Here is an 18402-nt window from a genome sequence, read left to right on the forward strand (position 1 = left end):
ATACATTTAATTCTAATTAGTCCTAAAAAACAAAAAAAAAACCACGAAGTTTGGACAAAATGAAAAAAAAAATCAAGAATCAATTCTCAGATGTTCAAACAAAAAGTACCAAATGAAATGGGTAATGAAGAAGAATGAACGCCAGAAAGCCCCGGAAAGAATCCAAAAGTAAAAGGAAATGAAGCGTTCAACCCGGGGGAATGTCTGTCGGCTACTTCATCCCGCCCCTTTCACCAAGCTACCTGTACATAAATAAATAGAAAAATTACGTGTGGACCGAGAGAAAGTTGGTAATTAGAAGTGAGAGAAGGAGAACTATTAGGAAAATGCTAACGTCCATCTTTTCCACACTCTATTCAGAGTGAATTTGATGCATGAGGCATAAGTGACGAAAAACGGAAACAAGATATTATATATAATAATGACGGTTTCTATTAGCCCGATCGGTTTTTAGATAAGCATGTAATCTTGCTTGCATGCGCTAATGTGGGCTTGCAAATCTTCGATTATGCGTAGAGAAAAGTGTGAAAGGAGTTCTGCAACACTGGATAATTGTATAGCAGTAGAAAAACTTCTACAGTAATCCTAACGTAACCTGCCGTCTTTTCTTTGATACTCCTTCTTTGTCCAATCTTAACTCTTGGACGTGAGGCGTAGATGGACCTGGTAAACTAGCCTAACAAAAAGCATAGGTAAGCGACAGTAAGCGACAATTTTATCACCAAAAAAGGTTGGAATTTTCAAAATTTTCTACTGTCCGTTTTAGGGTGCTAGATTCAAATTCTAAAGAACAATAATAATACTTTGAAACAAACACCGGATATGGTGATTGGTTATCACTTTCTAGCGTTTCAACGGTAAAAATTAAAAAAAAAAGTTCAGAGTCAAAGGCTCAAATCTACATAAGAGAATCACCTAATGAAGAATGAAATTGGGAGTTTCAAACACAATGAAATGTATCTTATTATCACCAATTGTGACTGACTCTATGAAGGCACAGGAGGCGGGAGGAAGAAACAGCAACAAAAAGAGAAACGCACACAAGATCTCAGAAGAATATTCGCAAAAAGAGGTCTCGATCAAGTTCTCTTTTAGGGGGGCAAAGAATCGAGAGGAGAAGCCTGATAGGGAAATACGAGAATCGGAATCGACGACGCCACCGCTTGAAACAAACAAGCCAGTTTTTGAATACGCACATTCTGGATAGAAGAGATATAGAGAAAGATGCGTGAAAATTATTAAAAAAAAGAAAGAAAAAGATGCTATGTTAGCTGCTAAATTAAGTGATAGATAAGGTACGGAGATAGATATTTCCGTTTATGACCCAACAAAACATTTATCTTCACGTAAAAACGTGTCGGAATCGAATGCAATTTTCAAGATCAGGTCTCGGAGAATTATGAATAAATTTGTGGCGATGAAAACTCACTTTTTTCGGGAATTCCTTTGTCAAATATCGTAGCTTATTTTTGTATTTTATACAGATGTTTCGCAGTTAAAAAGTACTTATGAAATGTAGTTATCACACTTGTAATAAGGGCAATACTTATCAAGAATTTTTTATTTTTATATTTTATATTTTTGAAATTGTCACCTCCCGAGGTCTCTACTAAATATTGCTGAAATTTTGGTGTCACCGCAGGAAAACTAGCTATTTGAAAAACGCATCTAAAATATTAGTGCTCAAAAGTATTTAAAAATGGCGAACCACATGTGTAGATTTTATGTTCATTTCGTAGCAATGTAAGATATGGAATTTTAGTTCATTGTACCTAAAGATTCTGTCAATTTACGATTCACTTTGTAGGAAGATATTTTTGCCTATCAAACTTCAAATCGTTTTTGTCATAAAAGTTATTTATAACACGAGTTAGAAAAAATAATCCAAATTCAAAAATTTCACCAAAAAAAGAAAGCGTTCTTGGATTTACTTCAAAATTATATGGTCACTTTAATCTCATTTACCTGATTTGCATGGTTTTTCCGTTTCACAATTAACTTCATTACTACTTTACATTTCGTTTTTATTTGTTTAGTTTCTATCTGACAGAAATAAACTACTAACGACTTTTTCCATTTTCATTTTCATCCATTCTTTTTCTGTTATCAAGTGTTCCGATCCACGAACATACACTATCAAAAAACTCGCTTTCTTGAATGACCAAACAAAACGGCGGAGACCTCCTCGAGGAGAAAATGTTTTAAGTTTGTAGACGTGGGGGAGATTGGTCAATCCTTATTAAATCCACTTGTTCTACTTCAAAATCATTCCCGCTTCTGATTTGAATTATTTTTGTATTAGACTGCAGGATTAACAAAAAAGATAATGTAAACATATAAACACAACTCCATAATATTCTTTTAAAAATTCGCTCTCGATATTTTTCACCATTAGTGCTCAAAAAAAATTGACAGTTTCAGGTCGGCATACAAAACCAGCGAGTTTAAAAAAATTCGTAGATATTCGAAAGGTGGGACGAATTTGAGGTCACATGAAATTATTTTGCCGATTGGTTGTGTCTTTTAAAAATTGTTTGAAACAGTGAATTAAAATAAGAATTTATCCGTAATTTTGTGAAGTAGGCTTTTCGAGAAGATATGAGAAAATATGAATGTTTATACGGTTGTGACTGAAACAACTCCATGAATACCATCTGGGCGTGTTCGACTTGAAAGTACTTCTCTTGTTGTTACAAATTCATCCATTACCATTGCGTCTTTTTGGCGAGCAAGCTTTTGTTGTGACATTTGATATATTACCTGGAAAAAATATTGTTTCAAGAAGATGAAAAATAATAAATGTAAGAAACTAAGATTATTTTTAAATTTGTAACCTTTCATTCAATTGTTCCAAAATGTTGGCTAAGTATTTTTTTAAGTGTGACAATGGAAAGTCAAAATATCAATTTGAAATATTTTCTTGAATAAAAATGTTCAACACGTTACTCCTGACTTTGAAACGACAATAGTGTAATTCAATAGTAAAAGATTTCAACAGATCTTTCTGAAAATTTCTATCTTTCATGCTCAATGTAACTCCGAAATAATTTGGTCCAAACTTTTAGTATTGGTCATCTCAAAGTCGTCCTATTTAAAAATGTATCTTGTGAATTAATTTTTTATTTAATTGTGAAACTGAAATTGCATTAAAAATGTTATATCGGGTAAGAATGTGTGTTTTCGAAAAGATTTTGAAAATATTAAATTGACACCAATTGACGTTCCGATCTATTAAAGTGGTCCCGCGCACACAAGATCTTTAGTTTGATCTATCCGGCCTGTATGCCGGTTAATTGTGACCTATATTCTTCGCGCTTGCTCTGTAGGATTTTATAATGATTGAGAGTGATTCAATGTCTGCCTAGAAGCCTAATCTTTTTGTATTCACTTCTGTTGATAATTTCCTCATTAAAAAATAAACTTTTGTGAGGGCACACCACAAACCTATTTCTTTCAAAAGAAAACAACATTACCTGCTCCGACGGATGTGCCTTTTCCATCATTTTTTGCTGAAGCTTCAACATTTTTTTCGTGTTCTCTCTTTCCAATATCCTTTTTCTTTCTTCCTTCGTGTGATACCTTCCAAGCTGAAAAGAATCAGTAAAGCTATTTGAAATGCAGATTAATTTATATTTTTCAGTGACAAACCTTTAATTCGCTCATTGCATCATCATCGGTTGAAATTGGTGCTCGTTCACGATACACCTGTGCTTCTCTTTTTTTCAAAATTTGACTTCGAATTGGTCTTTTGACAATATATCTTGATCCATCACATCTTCGTTTAACTTTCCATTTGTAATGAACAGTTGTGTCTCCCAAATCAGTCTTTGCAGCCATTTTCTCTTCATCAATAACTTCTTCAATTTCTTCATCTGGAGCATCAACTTGATATACTTTTGATTTCGCTTTTGAGGATCGAAAGTAATGCGGAACTGGAATTCGGAAAGAACTTTTTCGTTTTTCTTCTTTCAATACAACTGAATACGATGGAATTCGGAATCTTTTCGCGTATTCTTCAGCTTCTTTCTCTTTTCGATCACTTTCTTCTTTATTGACTTTAGTAGTCATTTGAATATTTCGAGAAATTGATAATTTCCTCAAACTGCTTCCTTTTAATGCTCCAAAAACGGCAGATGGAGCCCGGATAATAGATCTCTGAGTTTTATTTGATGACACCATTGACACAACATCTTCTGGAATCGGAAGTTCCTGATGCATTCTGTGAATTGGTCGACTGGGTTGTTCAGGACTGTCATGAGGAAGTAGAACTGTTGGAGGTCGAGATGAAGATGATGTTGGAAGATTTTGTGGAACTAAACGTCGTTGAACTGCTGGACTTGCCATCTTAACAGTTCGACGGAGAACTCGTGGAGATGGTTGTGACTGGATCATTTGAGAATTACTTTAAAAATCAAAAAGATATTTATTGCGTAATTATTGTAATTAACCAACCTGGTTGTGGGTATAAAAACACCATCGGGCGTCACTGACACACTTCTACAAGATTCACCACCCGTATTGTACGCTGAAGAAGTATCAGCAGCTCCGTTCGGCCAACCAGAGCAACTCTGAAATCAAGAACAAATTTTTTTCAGATAGAATCTTTGCCTGGATTTTTAAAGCTTTTTTAGTTTTTTGGATGAGTTGAGCAGTTTTGTTGTTTGCCAGTTATATTTATATCTCAAAGTGTTTGGAAAACAAATCTAATTAAAATCAATAATTTCGGTTTTGTCAGTTCAGATAATTTATGAGTAGATTTAAATTTTTTAGTAAGTTACTTTGACATTCATATAGATATTTTTCAAGTATTGACAGTTCTAAAATAGCGAACTACATCAAAAATTATTTCCGTTGGACGTGCAGCTATCAAAAAACAACCACAAAAACTATTCAAGAACAAACGTAATTTTGTTTTTTTTTCGTAAAGTTCGCCGTGAATGTTCAAAACATCTATAAAACAAGCAATAAAAACTTCACGACTGACTCTTAGTGAAAATAAGAAACTACTGGTGATAAATCCAAGTGTTCCAAGTGATAAACAATTATGTTTACCTGTGAAAGAGTGTGCTCAACGATGAGATGTTTGTTGAGAAGACGGTCACATTCGACACGTAGAGATGCCATTTCTCTGTGAAGAATTGCAAGCTTCTCATCGATGTCGGGTGATGTGAATGACGCCATTTCTAAAAAGAACACCAAATATTGAAAATTTCAAAACTTTTCGAGACGAAATTTAAATAAATAAAATAAAGTTTTCTAAAAAATTTCAGATATTTTGGGAATACTTTCAGGTATACCCAACTTGACAATAAAAGTCTAGACGCATAAATATCTTAAAGCAAAAATAATTTGTCAAAGCCTCGGTTATAAAAAAATGTGTCTGATTTTCAATTGAGCAAGAAAGTTAAGAGTAGGTCTTGTTGTAGAGAAATAGATGAAGAGGAACAAAAAAGGAAGGAGAGAGAAGATAAATTGGCAGAACCGAGAGAGGCCACCTGCACTCACTAGCCATAAAAACCCATAAATTAGTAAAATGGGCTCATAAAACAAAGAGAAGAACAACATCACGAAGACATACGAACAAGCGAGAAAAAAACGCGTTTGACCGATATAAAATATGAACGAAAAGAGGTCGAGAGATAGGTGAAGAAGCCAAGAGAATTGGGGCACGGGGACCCGTCAACTCATCTAGCTGACAACTCGGGAGAATTGTTAAACCAAAGAGAAATGAGACATGAAAAGAAGAGGGAGGAGTAGGAATCTATCGGCACGTCGTAAATCTCGAATTGCAACACTTGCGTCACTTCAATTCGCAATTAATTTTCACGTTTTCGTTCCGCAGAGCACATACACAGACGGACACTGAACACATTGAATAATCTTCTACACTTTGAATTTAGATCGATCACATTCAATTTAATAAAACGCATAAGATTAACTCACAAAATCAGGGAAAATAAGATTATATATTTCGGTAGCTAAGATAACTTTTTAAGGTGTTCGAATGGTTTTTATATAGAATCACGATCTAAAAATGTGTTTTTTTTGAAACAGGAACAAGTCGTAAATTGGATCGAATCGACTTTTGTTGTTATTCTATTTTCTTTTTTTTCGCACTTTTCCTAACAACTGACGCGTAAATTTTTGATATTGAAAAGCGTAGAGGTATTAGATTTCCGAAGATATTTTGTCATCGTTAATCAAAACATTCTCAGAATTGGTAAGAAATAAGGAAATATCTCAATAAAGAATTCTAACATTTTCAGTCAACGTTTTGGTAGTTTGCCAAATTTACGAAACATTAGGGTTTTAGGAGAAATTTAAAACATTATTGCATTTTTATCTTGAAAGTTGTACATAATTGGCCAAACTCAGCAATGTTAAATACGTATAATTTTTTTTGGTAGGCTTCTAAACTTCTGATAGGTAAAAAAATACACAAATTTGAAAAGTTTTTTCCTAGAAAACTTTGCCATTGAACTCCACGTTAGAGGAAACATTGAAAAAAATTGTTTTGGCCAATTATGTACAACTTTTAAAATAAAAATTTGGATCCAATTTAGAGAGAGGCTGGTCGAAAAATCTTTGTCTTTCTTTGTAGAGGAAGCTGCTGATATTTCACTGAAAAAAAACAACTAAACAGTTGAAAAATATTGTCAAAGCCTCCTGGACACCATAATTTTTTAACTTAAAAATTGAAGAAGATTTGTTAGATAAGTTTCTTAAAAGAAAAACATAAAAATAATGTAGTCTGCTTTCAAATTCACCAAAATTCAAATATACATCTCAAGATATCTGGGTATGAGAGAAAAAGATAATTGAATTGGTTTTCAACTGAGTCTCGTCTCCGATTTGTTTGCCATTTTGATGGCGACGAAGACGACGACGGCGACAAAGATGATGATTCGGGGAAAATGAGGGAAAAATATATAAAAAATTGAAATGGGTATTACGAGTGACGAACCAGAAACACATGTGAGACAAACGACAGGAAGACGTTAAAAAAAGATGAATCTCAGGAAGAAGTAGAAACTCCCTGAAGGGACAGAGGAGACACAGGGGAGGCTAATGTGCAATGATAGTGAGCAAGAGCCGCCTTGTTTGTGCTCATCAATCATTTTGTGTTGCAGTTGACTATCTATGTCTCTCGTTTTGAATTCTTTCATTGTCGTGTCTTTTTAAAAACATAAAAAGTGAACGAGGCGACAGTTCTGTCCAGTGAAAAATGCAATTTCAATATGCTAATTGAGGGAATAATTTGCCAAAATAACAGAGAGCCATATTATGATGATATTTTGGAATAAATGTTTAGAGGGTTCAAAAATAGAGAAAGGGCACAAAAAAGGGGTGTTTTGATTATTTTTATATGGAATATTGTAGATAAAATTGTGCACTACTAATATAGAAACTAGTGTCAAAAACGATTTTCGATTATTATGTGCATTTTTCTCATACTGTTTCAGGTTCCCATCCTTGTGGTATAAAATATTTATTTATTCTTCATTAATAACCCAGCAGGAGCATATACAGCTTTTCCGGTCATTTATTGAACTTTGTGCTACTAATGTCATATGAGAAGGTTTACGAAACCAAAAACTTATCAGAGCCGGCCTAAATCTCTTATCAATAGACAAAATTATGTGGGTGGAAACAATGAACCAAAAAGCAAAATGGAACGATAATGGTTAAGCTGATAATGAACAACTAAGAAATGGTGTAGATCATTCAAGTTTAATTAATGTTTTAAAAAACTTTTTTTTAAACAGAAACTGAACTTTTTAACGGTAAACGTTATATTTGAATATTTATCTTGTTTTAATGATACGAACAATTGGCAGGAGTCAATGGACAAGTAGATGGGATAAGTTATGAAGCAAAATGTATTCACAAAATCTTTTAGAACAAACACATTTAACATATAAGAATAAAGTCAGAAAATGATTTAATCTCTTAAAAATGCTTTAGAATGTTTTAAAAACTATGAGGAGTCTTTTGTTGAGAGGTGCTTTTTGGTTCAAATTAGGAAAAGCTATCATAATAAGATGAGTATTTCAGATAACATCTGTGAAAAACTTTACGTGAATAGAAGCAAAGTGGGGAATCTAGCCTATATGAAAGGGCAATTGTGGAGGGACTTTGCAGCGATATTTCAGGATTGGTCTGACACATGTGTTGTACAGTTTGAAGTAGATTAGGACATTGGCCGACTGAAATGAGCGGAGTATCTGGCGACATTTCAATAAAGTTCTCTGAATCTAAACAAATTTATAACCGTAGACGATATTGTTGAAGTACTAAATGTATGTAACTTGTCAACTCTTCAGAAATAATATTCTGGCTTATTCAATGTGTAGAATGTCATCAACGTCACTTTCAAGTTCAATGCTTTGACATAATTGTCAATCCAATGATATTTTACACCCTATGTGGGTGTTCTATTTGCCGTCACAAAATTCCAACTTTCTTATCATGCTCTTTTTTTTTCTTTTTTTTTTGATAAGAATAACTAACAGAACAAGGCGGCGCTTAAAATGACGCTGAGCCGGAAGACGGAAATCATGTGAATTGGTAAACAATCATTGAAAGCTAGTATAAAAGAAGAGCTTCAAAAATGTCAGAATATCAAATCATCTTGCTTTTCAGTTTTCTTCTCGAGATCACGCATTCCTTTAGAAAAAAAATTGCAGTGAGCTATTTTCAGAATGCAAATATCTTTGACAATACTGTTAGCAGTGGCTGGTGCAACGTTCGCAGCTCCTTCTGATCTTGGTCGTGGCCATCACCACCACCACCATCACCATCATAAGACAAAGGCGCCTCGTACATCCCGAGGAATAGCAACTACAACATTTGCACCGACATCGTCAGATTTACCTATTGCTGGATCGTCATCTGCACCAGTCATCGCATCGTCCGCTGATCCAATCCTGCCGACATCAGTTGTTCCTCAGCCATCCAACGAGCCATCTCCAGGTACTGTAGCCCCATCAGATGAACCGTCTCCATCTGGACCACCATCACCAGGACCTGTAAATCCATCCGAAGATCCTCAACCATCTGGCCCACCATCTCCGGGACCAGTGGACCCATCCGAAGATCCTCAACCATCTGTAGAGCCATCCGAAGATCATCAACCATCTGGCCCACCATCTCCGGGACCAGTGGACCCATCCGAAGATCCTCAACCATCTGTAGAGCCATCCGAAGATCCTCAACCATCTGGTCCACCATCTCCAGGACCAGTCGATCCATCCGAAGATCCTCAACCTTCTGGATCATCATCTCCAGGACCAGTGGATCCATCAGATGAACCGTCTCCATCTGGGCCACCATCTCCGGGACCAGTAGATCCATCAGAAGATCCTAAACCTTCTGAACCACCATCTCCAGGGCCAGTAGATCCATCAGATGAGCCATCTCCATCTGACCCACCAGGACCGCCAGGACCGCCAGGGCCTCCCACCAGACGCCCTCCAGGACCTCCAGGACCCCCAACAAGGCGCCCGCCAGGTCCACCTGGACCCCCAACAAGACGCCCGCCAGGGCCACCAGGGCCACCACATCACCATGATCATGGACATCATGGACACCATGGGCATCATTTCGATCAAGAGCAATTGTAATTGTACTTAAATGATCTTATGTAAATTGTGTAAAAACTATTGTAAATAAAAAACGATTGCAAAATAAAGTTGATTTTAAAACGCTTTAATTGGAGCGAACAAGACATGAAAAATTTTGCAAAAAAGCAAGTAAAAAAATAATAACAAAGACTAATTTTCAATATGGCAAGATTCACCGAGATCTGTTTTGTTTTCAAGTATCTTGAATAATTTACAATTTTTGTTAAAAACAAACGTCGAAAAAATCGGAAGGAAAGAAGGAAAGAAATAATTGTTTTCTTCTTCAATTGCTCGAATCAAACGGGACATAAAAAATCTGGGCAAGTGTCGTAAAGTTTGGGGAGCAGAAATGAATGAGATTGTTCGTCCAAAATCAATGTTTAAGTCTCTTTGTCTTACACGCTATATCGTCAGAGACAGCAATTGCCATCATGTTCCGACTTGAAAAATGTAAAAAAAAAAGAAACATTTGGTTGGGATAAGAAAATAAAATGGCGCGACAAACAATTATTGTGATTACTGTAAAACTATATCTATGCGAGTACGTGTCACAAAATGCCATTCGACTTAAATGTCCGGAGAATTTATTTTATTTAGATTTCAACTATCAAGATGTTCAAATGAAGCTGTTAAAAAGCCAAACAAAATGTTGTAATTAGATTTTTGAAAAACGGCATGTAACTCGAATGCGGCTGACAAATATAGACAACGAAAAAAAAATCTCAAAATTTCTTATTTTTATGTATATAGGCGTTTAGAACATGGTTCTTTCTATCCATTTATCTATTTTTAATGTTTAATAATCTTCATTATTAACGATTTTAGCCACAGTCTTCGTTTTCATCCAATTTTCCATCGCCCCGCCCCCTGTGGAGACGCAGAGACATTTTCTCGCGCGCTCTATTGCGAAACATTTTCCTCCCAATACATATATATCGATATATATTAATTCGCTCTTTACTCTGGCAAAAAATAAAATTTCCTAAGTAAAGTGAAACTCCTGCTTATTTTTGATAATTATATAATCCTTCGAGCTCCCAACGATACTCCGAAATAACGGCCGCGTGTTGTTTAGTGTAGTCTTTGTGGATTTTTTCCTTCCCATTCTTTCTCTAGAATTTTAAATGGTCGAGATTTTTCTGGATTTTTTTTGTTGAAAACTCCTGGTATTTGATTTGCTCAAAATTTTAAATTGTTATCTGCTTCCTTTAACAGCTCATAATTTTTGAACCTTGTTTGTTTGTCGAAAAAACCTCTCACTTGGATTTTTAAGATTAATAATGCTTCGTGCTGCTGGTAACCTATCCAAGTCAATGATGAAATCACAGCGTAGATTTCTGAATCTACAGGAGTTTCAAAGCAAAGAAATTCTTGAAAAACATGGATGCAGCGTTCAGAATTTCGTCGTTGCATCGAACAGGAAGGAAGCAGAAGAGAAATGGATGTCATTTGGTTAGTTTTTAGAAATTCATGAAAAATAAAAGCGATTAAATTTCAGGAGATCATGAGTACGTTGTGAAGGCACAAATTCTTGCTGGAGGTCGAGGCAAAGGCAAATTCATCAATGGAACAAAGGGAATCGGAGGTGTATTCATTACTAAAGAGTAAGCTTTTTTGAAAAAGTAGTAAAACTAAAAATTTGAATAAATTATATATATTTTCGAACGATTTCTTTTTAAATCCGACGAATTTTATATTTAATTTTTCAGAAAAGATGCGGCCCTCGAAGCGATCGACGAAATGATTGGAAAGAGGCTTGTCACAAAACAAACTACATCGGAAGGTGTTCGTGTCGACAAAGTAATGATTGCCGAGGGAGTCGATATTAAAAGAGAAACCTATCTTGCTGTTCTTATGGATCGTGAGTCAAATGGTCCAGTGGTGGTTGCATCTCCAGACGGTGGAATGGATATTGAAGCCGTTGCTGAAAAGACTCCAGAACGAATTTTCAAGGTGTGTCTCACAAATTATTTGTATTTCTCAAATAACCGAATTTTCCAGACACCAATTGACATTCAAATGGGAATGACTGAAGGACAGTCGCTTAAAATCGCCAAAGATCTTCAGTTTGAGGGAAAACTCATCGGAGTCGCAGCACAAGAAATTAAACGCCTTTATGATCTGTTCATTGCTGTAGATGCTACCCAAGTGGAAATCAATCCTCTTGTTGAAACTGCAGATGGACGTGTTTTCTGTGTCGATGCCAAAATGAACTTTGACGACAGTGCGGCTTATCGACAAAAAGAAATCTTTGCTTATGAAACCTTCGAGGAACATGTAAGAAAATTCAAGTGCACTTTTTTCCATTATTAGTTTTCAGGATCCACGTGAAGTCGATGCTCACCAATTCAACCTAAATTACATTGGAATGGATGGAAATATTGCTTGTCTTGGTAAGATTTATTTCTCAAATTCTATTTCTTCCTTCATTTTTGAAAATTGAATCAATTTTTAGTGAATGGAGCCGGTCTCGCAATGGCAACCATGGATCTCATCAAACTTCACGGAGGTGAACCAGCAAACTTCCTCGACGTCGGTGGAGCAGTCACAGAGGATGCTGTTTTCAACGCAGTCCGAATTATTACTTCTGATCCACGTGTAAAATGTGTTCTTATCAACATTTTCGGAGGAATTGTCAACTGTGCCACCATTGCAAATGGTGTTGTTAGTGCAGTGAACAAAATTGGATTAAATGTGCCGATGGTTGTTCGTTTGGAAGGAACTAACGTTGATGCCGCTAAACAAATCATGAAGAAGTCTGGACTCAAAATTCTTACAGCCAACAATTTGGATGAAGCCGCCGCTAAAGCTGTTTCCTCTCTTCCGAAATAATCGAAACATCTCATTTTAAGTTTATAATTTTACTTTCTAGGATTTTCCCTTAATCATTTCATTTTTCTCTTGTATTCTCGGGTATTTACTCTTGTTTTAGGATTTTTCCGTAGAGCTTGTTGTTTCTTTACCGTTGTGTTTTCCTGTTTTATTTTAGAATTTAGAATTTAAATTAAAAAAAAAATCATTTATAGAAGTCACACATTTTTGGCAAGGAATGGTTGATTACTGATATATTTTGCCCAACAATATGGATCGCAAATATTAAGAAGAAGAATAGATATCTTATCATTACTTCCACTGATCCTTCGTACACTGGCCACAAAATACCGTCTATCATAAAGAAGCTTCTTCCATGTTGCACGGAATTCTCGACGAGCTAGACGGCCTTTTGGTCTATCGTATAGGATATTGAACTGAAATTAATTATGCACACGATAATCAAACTTGAATTTTTACCTGACATGATACCAGATTTGCCTCATCGAATGCAGATTTGGTGAACAGAGCTTTAATATGTTGACTTCCATCGTAAAATATATTAACTGAATCGTAACGTAGTTTATGCACTTGTACAACTGTGAAGTATGTCAAATCAACTGCATTCGAATCTCGAGCATCTGAAGAATCTTGTATATTCATACGTGAACAAGTAATATGCTTACAATGATCAACTCCCCATCCTAAATGCCGTGCTTGTGAGCTCACATTTTGTTTTAATGTGAGGACACTATATCGAGGATCTTGATAGTGTGAGGTTTCCTGGAATTAATTTCCTTTTTTTTAATTCGTAAAGTTATTATATTCAACTAGCAAACTTCATTCGTACCGTATGCTTATCACTCAAAGAATATATCACACATTTCCTGTTGTATCTTTTAAACTCTCTTTCCATTGCAATACTTTTTGAATTGTGAATGAAAATTGAGTTACACATGTGCTCATTATTCTGAAAATTCAAACTCTTGATTAAATTAAAATTCAAATATTCTCACATCGACAAGCCAATTGAGCCATAAAATGTATTGTTTAGAAGATCCGAATACTTTTACACGATCTCTAAAATGACGATATGAGCATTTATCAACCACTTGATGAAGTGAAGGCCACATCTTAAACAACATTAATTTTGATATTTATCATATTCAGGAAGTTTTCATTTTTGAGATAAAAAGAGAAATCAAGCTTCAGTTTCACCAAAGAAGTGGGTTTTAATTGAACTTATCAGTTGATAAAGTCATCACATCATTTTGATCTTATATCTTCACAAATTCAAAACCAGAAAAACAGCAAGCCATTTTCAAAATGGCATACCCTTCCGAAAAACTGATCATCTGTTTCAGCAGTGTTTGTTTGAATGTGTAGGCATTCACGGGCTGCGCGAACGGACGATGCAGGCTGGAAATAGTTTTTAATATCATTAAACTGTTTATTAATTCAAAAAGGTCTTCATATTTTAAAGTTAACAAAGAGTCTTAATTCTGACATACCTTTCCTATAAATACGACCCGAAAAATTATTAATGATAATTGAATAACGAATACAAGAACAATAAAAAAGAGTGGATTATTGAATCGTATCGATTTCATTGTATTTCAATTCTTATTTGAATTGTTTCATTTAGGTTCGTGGAAGTGCGTCTAGCTTTTGGTGTTCCTAGATCTTTATCAAATATCTGATCTTTATCGAATGTAACAATGTTGGACAAAAACTCAAAAATATTCCGATTTAAATATATTATGAGAGTGGAAACACTTATTATTTTTTATGAAATTAAGCGTGACTAATAAAAAAGTTTATTCAAAAAAAAATTTAGCTTGAAAAAAAAAAGAAAACGAGACTCTGGCAATTCTTATTATTTCTTATCATTTTCCTACGCCTGAACAGTGATTTTACACTTATGGACGCTTTTGTAAGTTTTGGAAATGTTTGAAATAAAACTGCAGCTCTTTTCAAAGTTTAATATGGCGTAAGGTCTTCCACGTAGGCACACAATTGTAGACGATGTAGTTATGTATTATATCATAGGAAAACACAATTTTCAGGCAAAATCCCGTCTCGAAAAAGCTTTCGGTGGTGGAAAATTGCCACCAATTCATCTTTTTGAGACTCTAGAATTCTCTACAGTAGTCAAGGCTGAAGATAACGTGAGTATTAAAAGGATAACAAAAGATAAGCATATCACTTTCAGATAGGAATTGAACTGAAAAGTTCGGTTGTTGTTAGCATACCATTTGAGAGTCCATGGACGGTATGTATACGGAAAACGTTTATTGTCTCAAAATCTATATTTTTAGGGTCTTATTAAAGTTGGAGACATTCTTGTTTATCTCAATGGGTATCAGATTGGAGGCCAAGGCGTATTGGCAAGGTAATAAAACAATGTTACACCTAGATATTCCAACGTGACGTTCCCCCGAGAATTCTTAGTTCACACTGAAAAATGGCATTAAAATTAATTTCAGATTCATTCAAACAATTATCAATGGACAACCATGTGCTAAAGTAAGCTATCTGTCAGGAGCAGAAATCCCGAATACTTCTGATCGAAATTTGTTTTTCTCCAGATGACATACAAAGTGATTAGGTTCAAAAGACACATTCCACGTCCTTCCGGATTCCCGCCGCTCCAAAAGCATGAAAGCTATTCTACTGATACATTGGTATTGTATAATCTGAAAAAAGTTTTTCATCTCGGTCTTGACATCAAAGAAATCGAAGGAAAGGTTTCTGAAAGTTTAGAAGTTTTCAATTTGTTTGATTTTATTTAGATTGTTGTCTGTGACCTTGTTGAAAACTCACTTGGGGACATGACATTTAGTGTTGGAGAAACAATTCTCGATGTAGATGGCGAAAAGCCTTTGTCCTGTACTGGAGTGAGTTCTGTGTGCATATATATTATTCTATGAGAAACAAATTATAGTTCAATGAACGAGTGAGAAAGTCTCTATTGATCCGTAACTACTGCTTGGTTACTGTTGAGATTCCATCGACCGATCCACTTAAAAATCTGCTGAGAAACCAGATCACAAAAACAGTGAAAGAAGCTCCACGTATCCACAAACTGCCACCGGATGCAGCGGCTTATGGAGCTGAGGGAATTGCAGTCTTGAGAAAGTTTGGCGGTGGTGAACAGTTGAAGCCAATTTTGTTAGCAGAGCCGTAAGTTGTAAATACACATTTCTGCTTTTATACCGTACATTCTCTATTAGTGCTGCACCCCTTTGTTCCACTTTAAAGAGATATTTCTCGGTTCATTTTAAATTTCAAAAAACAATAAATTCCAAAACTTTAGAAAAATATTTGCAACGTATTTCTTCAGTTGACAATTTTTCTTAAAACAAAAGAGAACTTGAGGAATGGGGTGCAGCACTAATTGAAAATATTGGTTAATGAACATTTTGTCAACTATAGAAAATACGGTTTCAGTTTGGTTTTAAATATAATTGACACGGGACGCCACAGTCTCTTCTCTTTCTAAGATGTGCAAGTGCTTGATTCATTAGAATATTTGACCGATTTGTTTTAAATTATTAGTTCTATTTTTACTTCCAGAATTCCCAAAAGCAATGAATCTGCTCACTCTCAGCTGAAAATTGAAGAAAAAGTAAAGGAAGGAGATGTGCCAAGTGGATGGAATTCTCGACTTTTCGTGCGTCTTCCTCCAATGAAATCCGCCGAAACTGAATCAACTTTCCAACAATGATTCATTCATTTTTTTCTGAAAATAGATTTTTTGCATAAATATTGACTTGGTCTATGAGCATTTGATTTTTGAAGAAATATTAATGATAATATTATGTTTTTTTTGTTTATAACAAAAGGTCAATGTAAATAAAGGAGGTTTATGAAAATCACATGAAATGTTGCAAATACAGTAAGAGAATGAGCCGAGGGATACCTGTTTATGATATCAGTTTATGTTATCATTAGAAAACAGTCTGAAAGGTGTTTCTTCAATTGCTGATAAGAATGGGAATGTTGTGGAACTTTGAATCTATGGGTGGGTGTATCCTTTAAGGATTGGACTCTTGTCAGATGATTTGTTGATGTTGAACTAATAAAAAATGATATAAAAAGCTTGAAGACCTGGATTGAAATTATTCAGTTAGTTTCAGCTTCATATTCTTTTTAATATCCCATTTATTTCACATTCAATTTGATATGAATTTCAGAATGTTCCGAAAAGCTCTTGGGGTGCTAGTCTTGGTACTCGTTGCTCATGCCGTGGATCCATCGGATCTTCCGGATCCTTCATCCCCTCCGCCTGCTCCGAGACCATCTGGGCAGCCACCAGGACCGCAAGGACCATCCGATCTTCCAGGCCCTTCTGGAGCTCCACCTGGCCCTCCACATCCTTCGGGACCACCACATCGTCCACATCCACATCCGTCGAGAAGACCACGTCCGACTAGACTTCCCCGCCCATCAAGATCACCACATTCTGATGCTCCAGAACCATCCGCTGCAACAGATGGGTTTGAGTTAGTGTTTGGCAAGCACCATTCCACAGGAGCACCACCATCAGGCGGACCACCAGGACCATTTGATCCATCAGGAGCACCACCATCAGGCGGACCACCAGGACTATTTGATCCATCAGGAGCACCACCATCAGGCGGACCACCAGGACCATTTGGTCCTTCAGGAGCACCACCATCAGGCGGACCACCAGGACCATTTAATCCATCAGAAGCACCACCATCAGGCGGACCAACAGGACCATTTGATCCTTCAGGAGCACCACCATCAGGCGGACCACCAGGACCATTTAATCCATCAGGAGCACCACCATCAGGCGGACCACCAGGACCATTTGATCCATCAGGAGCACCACCATCAGGCGGACCACCAGGACCATTTAATCCATCAGGAGCACCACCATCAGGCGGACCACCAGGACCATTTGATCCTTCAGGAGCACCACCATCAGGCGGACCACCAGGACCATTTGATCCATCAGGAGCACCACCATCAGGCGGACCACCAGGACCATTTGATCCATCAGGAGCACAACCATCAGGCGGACCACCAGGACCATTTAATCCATCAGGAGCACCACCATCAGGCGGACCACCAGGACCATTTGATCCTTCAGGAGCACCACCATCAGGCGGACCACCAGGACCATTTAATCCATCAGGAGCACCACCATCAGGCGGACCACCAGGACCATTTGATCCATCAGGAGCACCACCATCAGGCGGACCACCAGGACCATTTGATCCATCAGGAGCACCACCATCAGGCGGACCACCAGGACCATTTGATCCATCAGGAGCACCACCATCAGGCGGACCACCAGGACCATTTAATCCATCAGGAGCACCACCATCAGGCGGACCACCAGGACCATTTAATCCATCAGGAGCACCACCATCAGGCGGACCACCAGGACCATTTAATCCATCAGGAGCACCACCATCAGGCGGACCACCAGGACCATTTAATCCATCAGGAGCACCACCATCAGGCGGACCACCAGGACCATTTAATCCATCAGGAGCACCACCATCAGGCGGACCACCAGGACCATTTGATCCATCAGGAGCACCACCATCAGGCGGACCACCAGGACCATTTAATCCATCAGGAGCACCACCATCAGGCGGACCACCAGGACCATTTGATCCTTCAGGAGCACCACCATCAGGAATGCCGCCTGTTCCACTTCCCACAGATCTTCCAATTCCTTCCGAGTCTCCTTCCTTCTTCCAATGGATCTTCGGACGACCGAAACCGTCTGGACCAGCAGGACCAGCTCCATCTGGAGAGCCACCTGGGCCATTTGATCCATCTGGACCACCACCGTCCGAATCCTCAGAAGGATCTGGAATTCCTCCGTCATTTTAAACAAGTCTTTGTAATTTTGTAATTACTGTACATTGTATACATTTTATTCATTTTGAATCCTGCCGCTCTTTTCGGTAATTGTATATTTCGTGAT

General features: G+C 36.9%; 6 protein-coding genes and 4 non-coding genes across 11 annotated transcripts; 7 read left to right on the plus strand and 3 right to left on the minus strand.

Moving 5' to 3' along the window:
- Positions 1-3: 3 nt before the first annotated feature.
- Positions 4-150, plus strand: F33D4.13. Its single transcript, NR_056231.1, has one exon. It is a non-coding gene; the product is annotated as an Unclassified non-coding RNA F33D4.13 (non-coding RNA).
- Positions 151-2477: 2327 nt separating this feature from the next.
- Positions 2478-2498, minus strand: 21ur-10237. Its single transcript, NR_056232.1, has one exon.
- Positions 2499-2545: 47 nt separating this feature from the next.
- pzls-1 lies at positions 2546-5183 on the minus strand (the record flags this gene model as incomplete). Of its 2 annotated transcripts, NM_068861.6 has the most annotated exons (5): positions 2546-2760; positions 3474-3587; positions 3649-4402; positions 4453-4568; positions 5053-5183. In NM_068861.6, 5 exons carry the CDS (start codon positions 5179-5181, stop codon positions 2617-2619), a joined length of 1257 nt encoding a protein of 418 aa, NP_501262.1. The 2 variants fall into 2 exon arrangements, with proteins under 2 accessions (NP_501262.1, NP_001368433.1); NM_001380340.1 differs by lacking the exons at positions 4453-4568; positions 5053-5183 and having other exon boundaries at positions 2617-2760; positions 3649-4392.
- A 3519-nt stretch (positions 5184-8702) lies between these two features.
- C50F7.5 (Basic proline-rich protein) lies at positions 8703-9623 on the plus strand (the record flags this gene model as incomplete). Its single annotated transcript, NM_001380341.1, has 1 exon — positions 8703-9623. The coding sequence occupies one exon, from the start codon at positions 8703-8705 to the stop codon at positions 9621-9623; it is 921 nt and encodes a 306-aa protein (NP_001367666.1).
- Positions 9624-10896: 1273 nt separating this feature from the next.
- On the plus strand, positions 10897-12634 carry sucg-1 (Succinate--CoA ligase [GDP-forming] subunit beta, mitochondrial). The gene is made up of 6 exons (NM_068865.6): positions 10897-11075; positions 11122-11227; positions 11333-11576; positions 11625-11900; positions 11944-12016; positions 12079-12634. Exons 1-6 carry the CDS (start codon positions 10904-10906, stop codon positions 12453-12455), a joined length of 1248 nt encoding a protein of 415 aa, NP_501266.1. The 5' UTR covers positions 10897-10903; the 3' UTR covers positions 12456-12634.
- An 18-nt stretch (positions 12635-12652) lies between these two features.
- C50F7.9 (Poly-N-acetyllactosamine extension enzyme) lies at positions 12653-14044 on the minus strand (the record flags this gene model as incomplete). Its single annotated transcript, NM_068866.1, has 7 exons — positions 12653-12871; positions 12915-13075; positions 13121-13217; positions 13285-13404; positions 13451-13567; positions 13770-13853; positions 13946-14044. 7 exons carry the CDS (start codon positions 14042-14044, stop codon positions 12653-12655), a joined length of 897 nt encoding a protein of 298 aa, NP_501267.1.
- A 268-nt stretch (positions 14045-14312) lies between these two features.
- C50F7.3 (PDZ domain-containing protein) lies at positions 14313-16214 on the plus strand. Its single transcript, NM_068867.2, has 9 exons — positions 14313-14367; positions 14501-14602; positions 14647-14706; positions 14753-14826; positions 14921-14960; positions 15023-15181; positions 15227-15331; positions 15379-15617; positions 16011-16214. The coding sequence occupies exons 1-9, from the start codon at positions 14356-14358 to the stop codon at positions 16159-16161; spliced, it is 942 nt and encodes a 313-aa protein (NP_501268.1). The 5' UTR covers positions 14313-14355; the 3' UTR covers positions 16162-16214.
- On the plus strand, positions 15921-15941 carry 21ur-13319. Its single transcript, NR_056233.1, has one exon.
- A 404-nt stretch (positions 16215-16618) lies between the features above and the next one.
- Positions 16619-16639, plus strand: 21ur-13514. Its single transcript, NR_056234.1, has one exon.
- Positions 16632-18308, plus strand: clx-1 (Basic proline-rich protein-like; the record flags this gene model as incomplete). Its single annotated transcript, NM_068868.6, has 1 exon — positions 16632-18308. One exon carries the CDS (start codon positions 16632-16634, stop codon positions 18306-18308), a length of 1677 nt encoding a protein of 558 aa, NP_501269.2.
- Positions 18309-18402: the final 94 nt, after the last annotated feature.

The sequence above is a fragment of the Caenorhabditis elegans genome, chromosome IV, assembly GCF_000002985.6.
Source record: "Caenorhabditis elegans chromosome IV".
In the NCBI taxonomy this organism is placed as follows: Eukaryota; Metazoa; Nematoda; class Chromadorea; order Rhabditida; family Rhabditidae; genus Caenorhabditis; species Caenorhabditis elegans.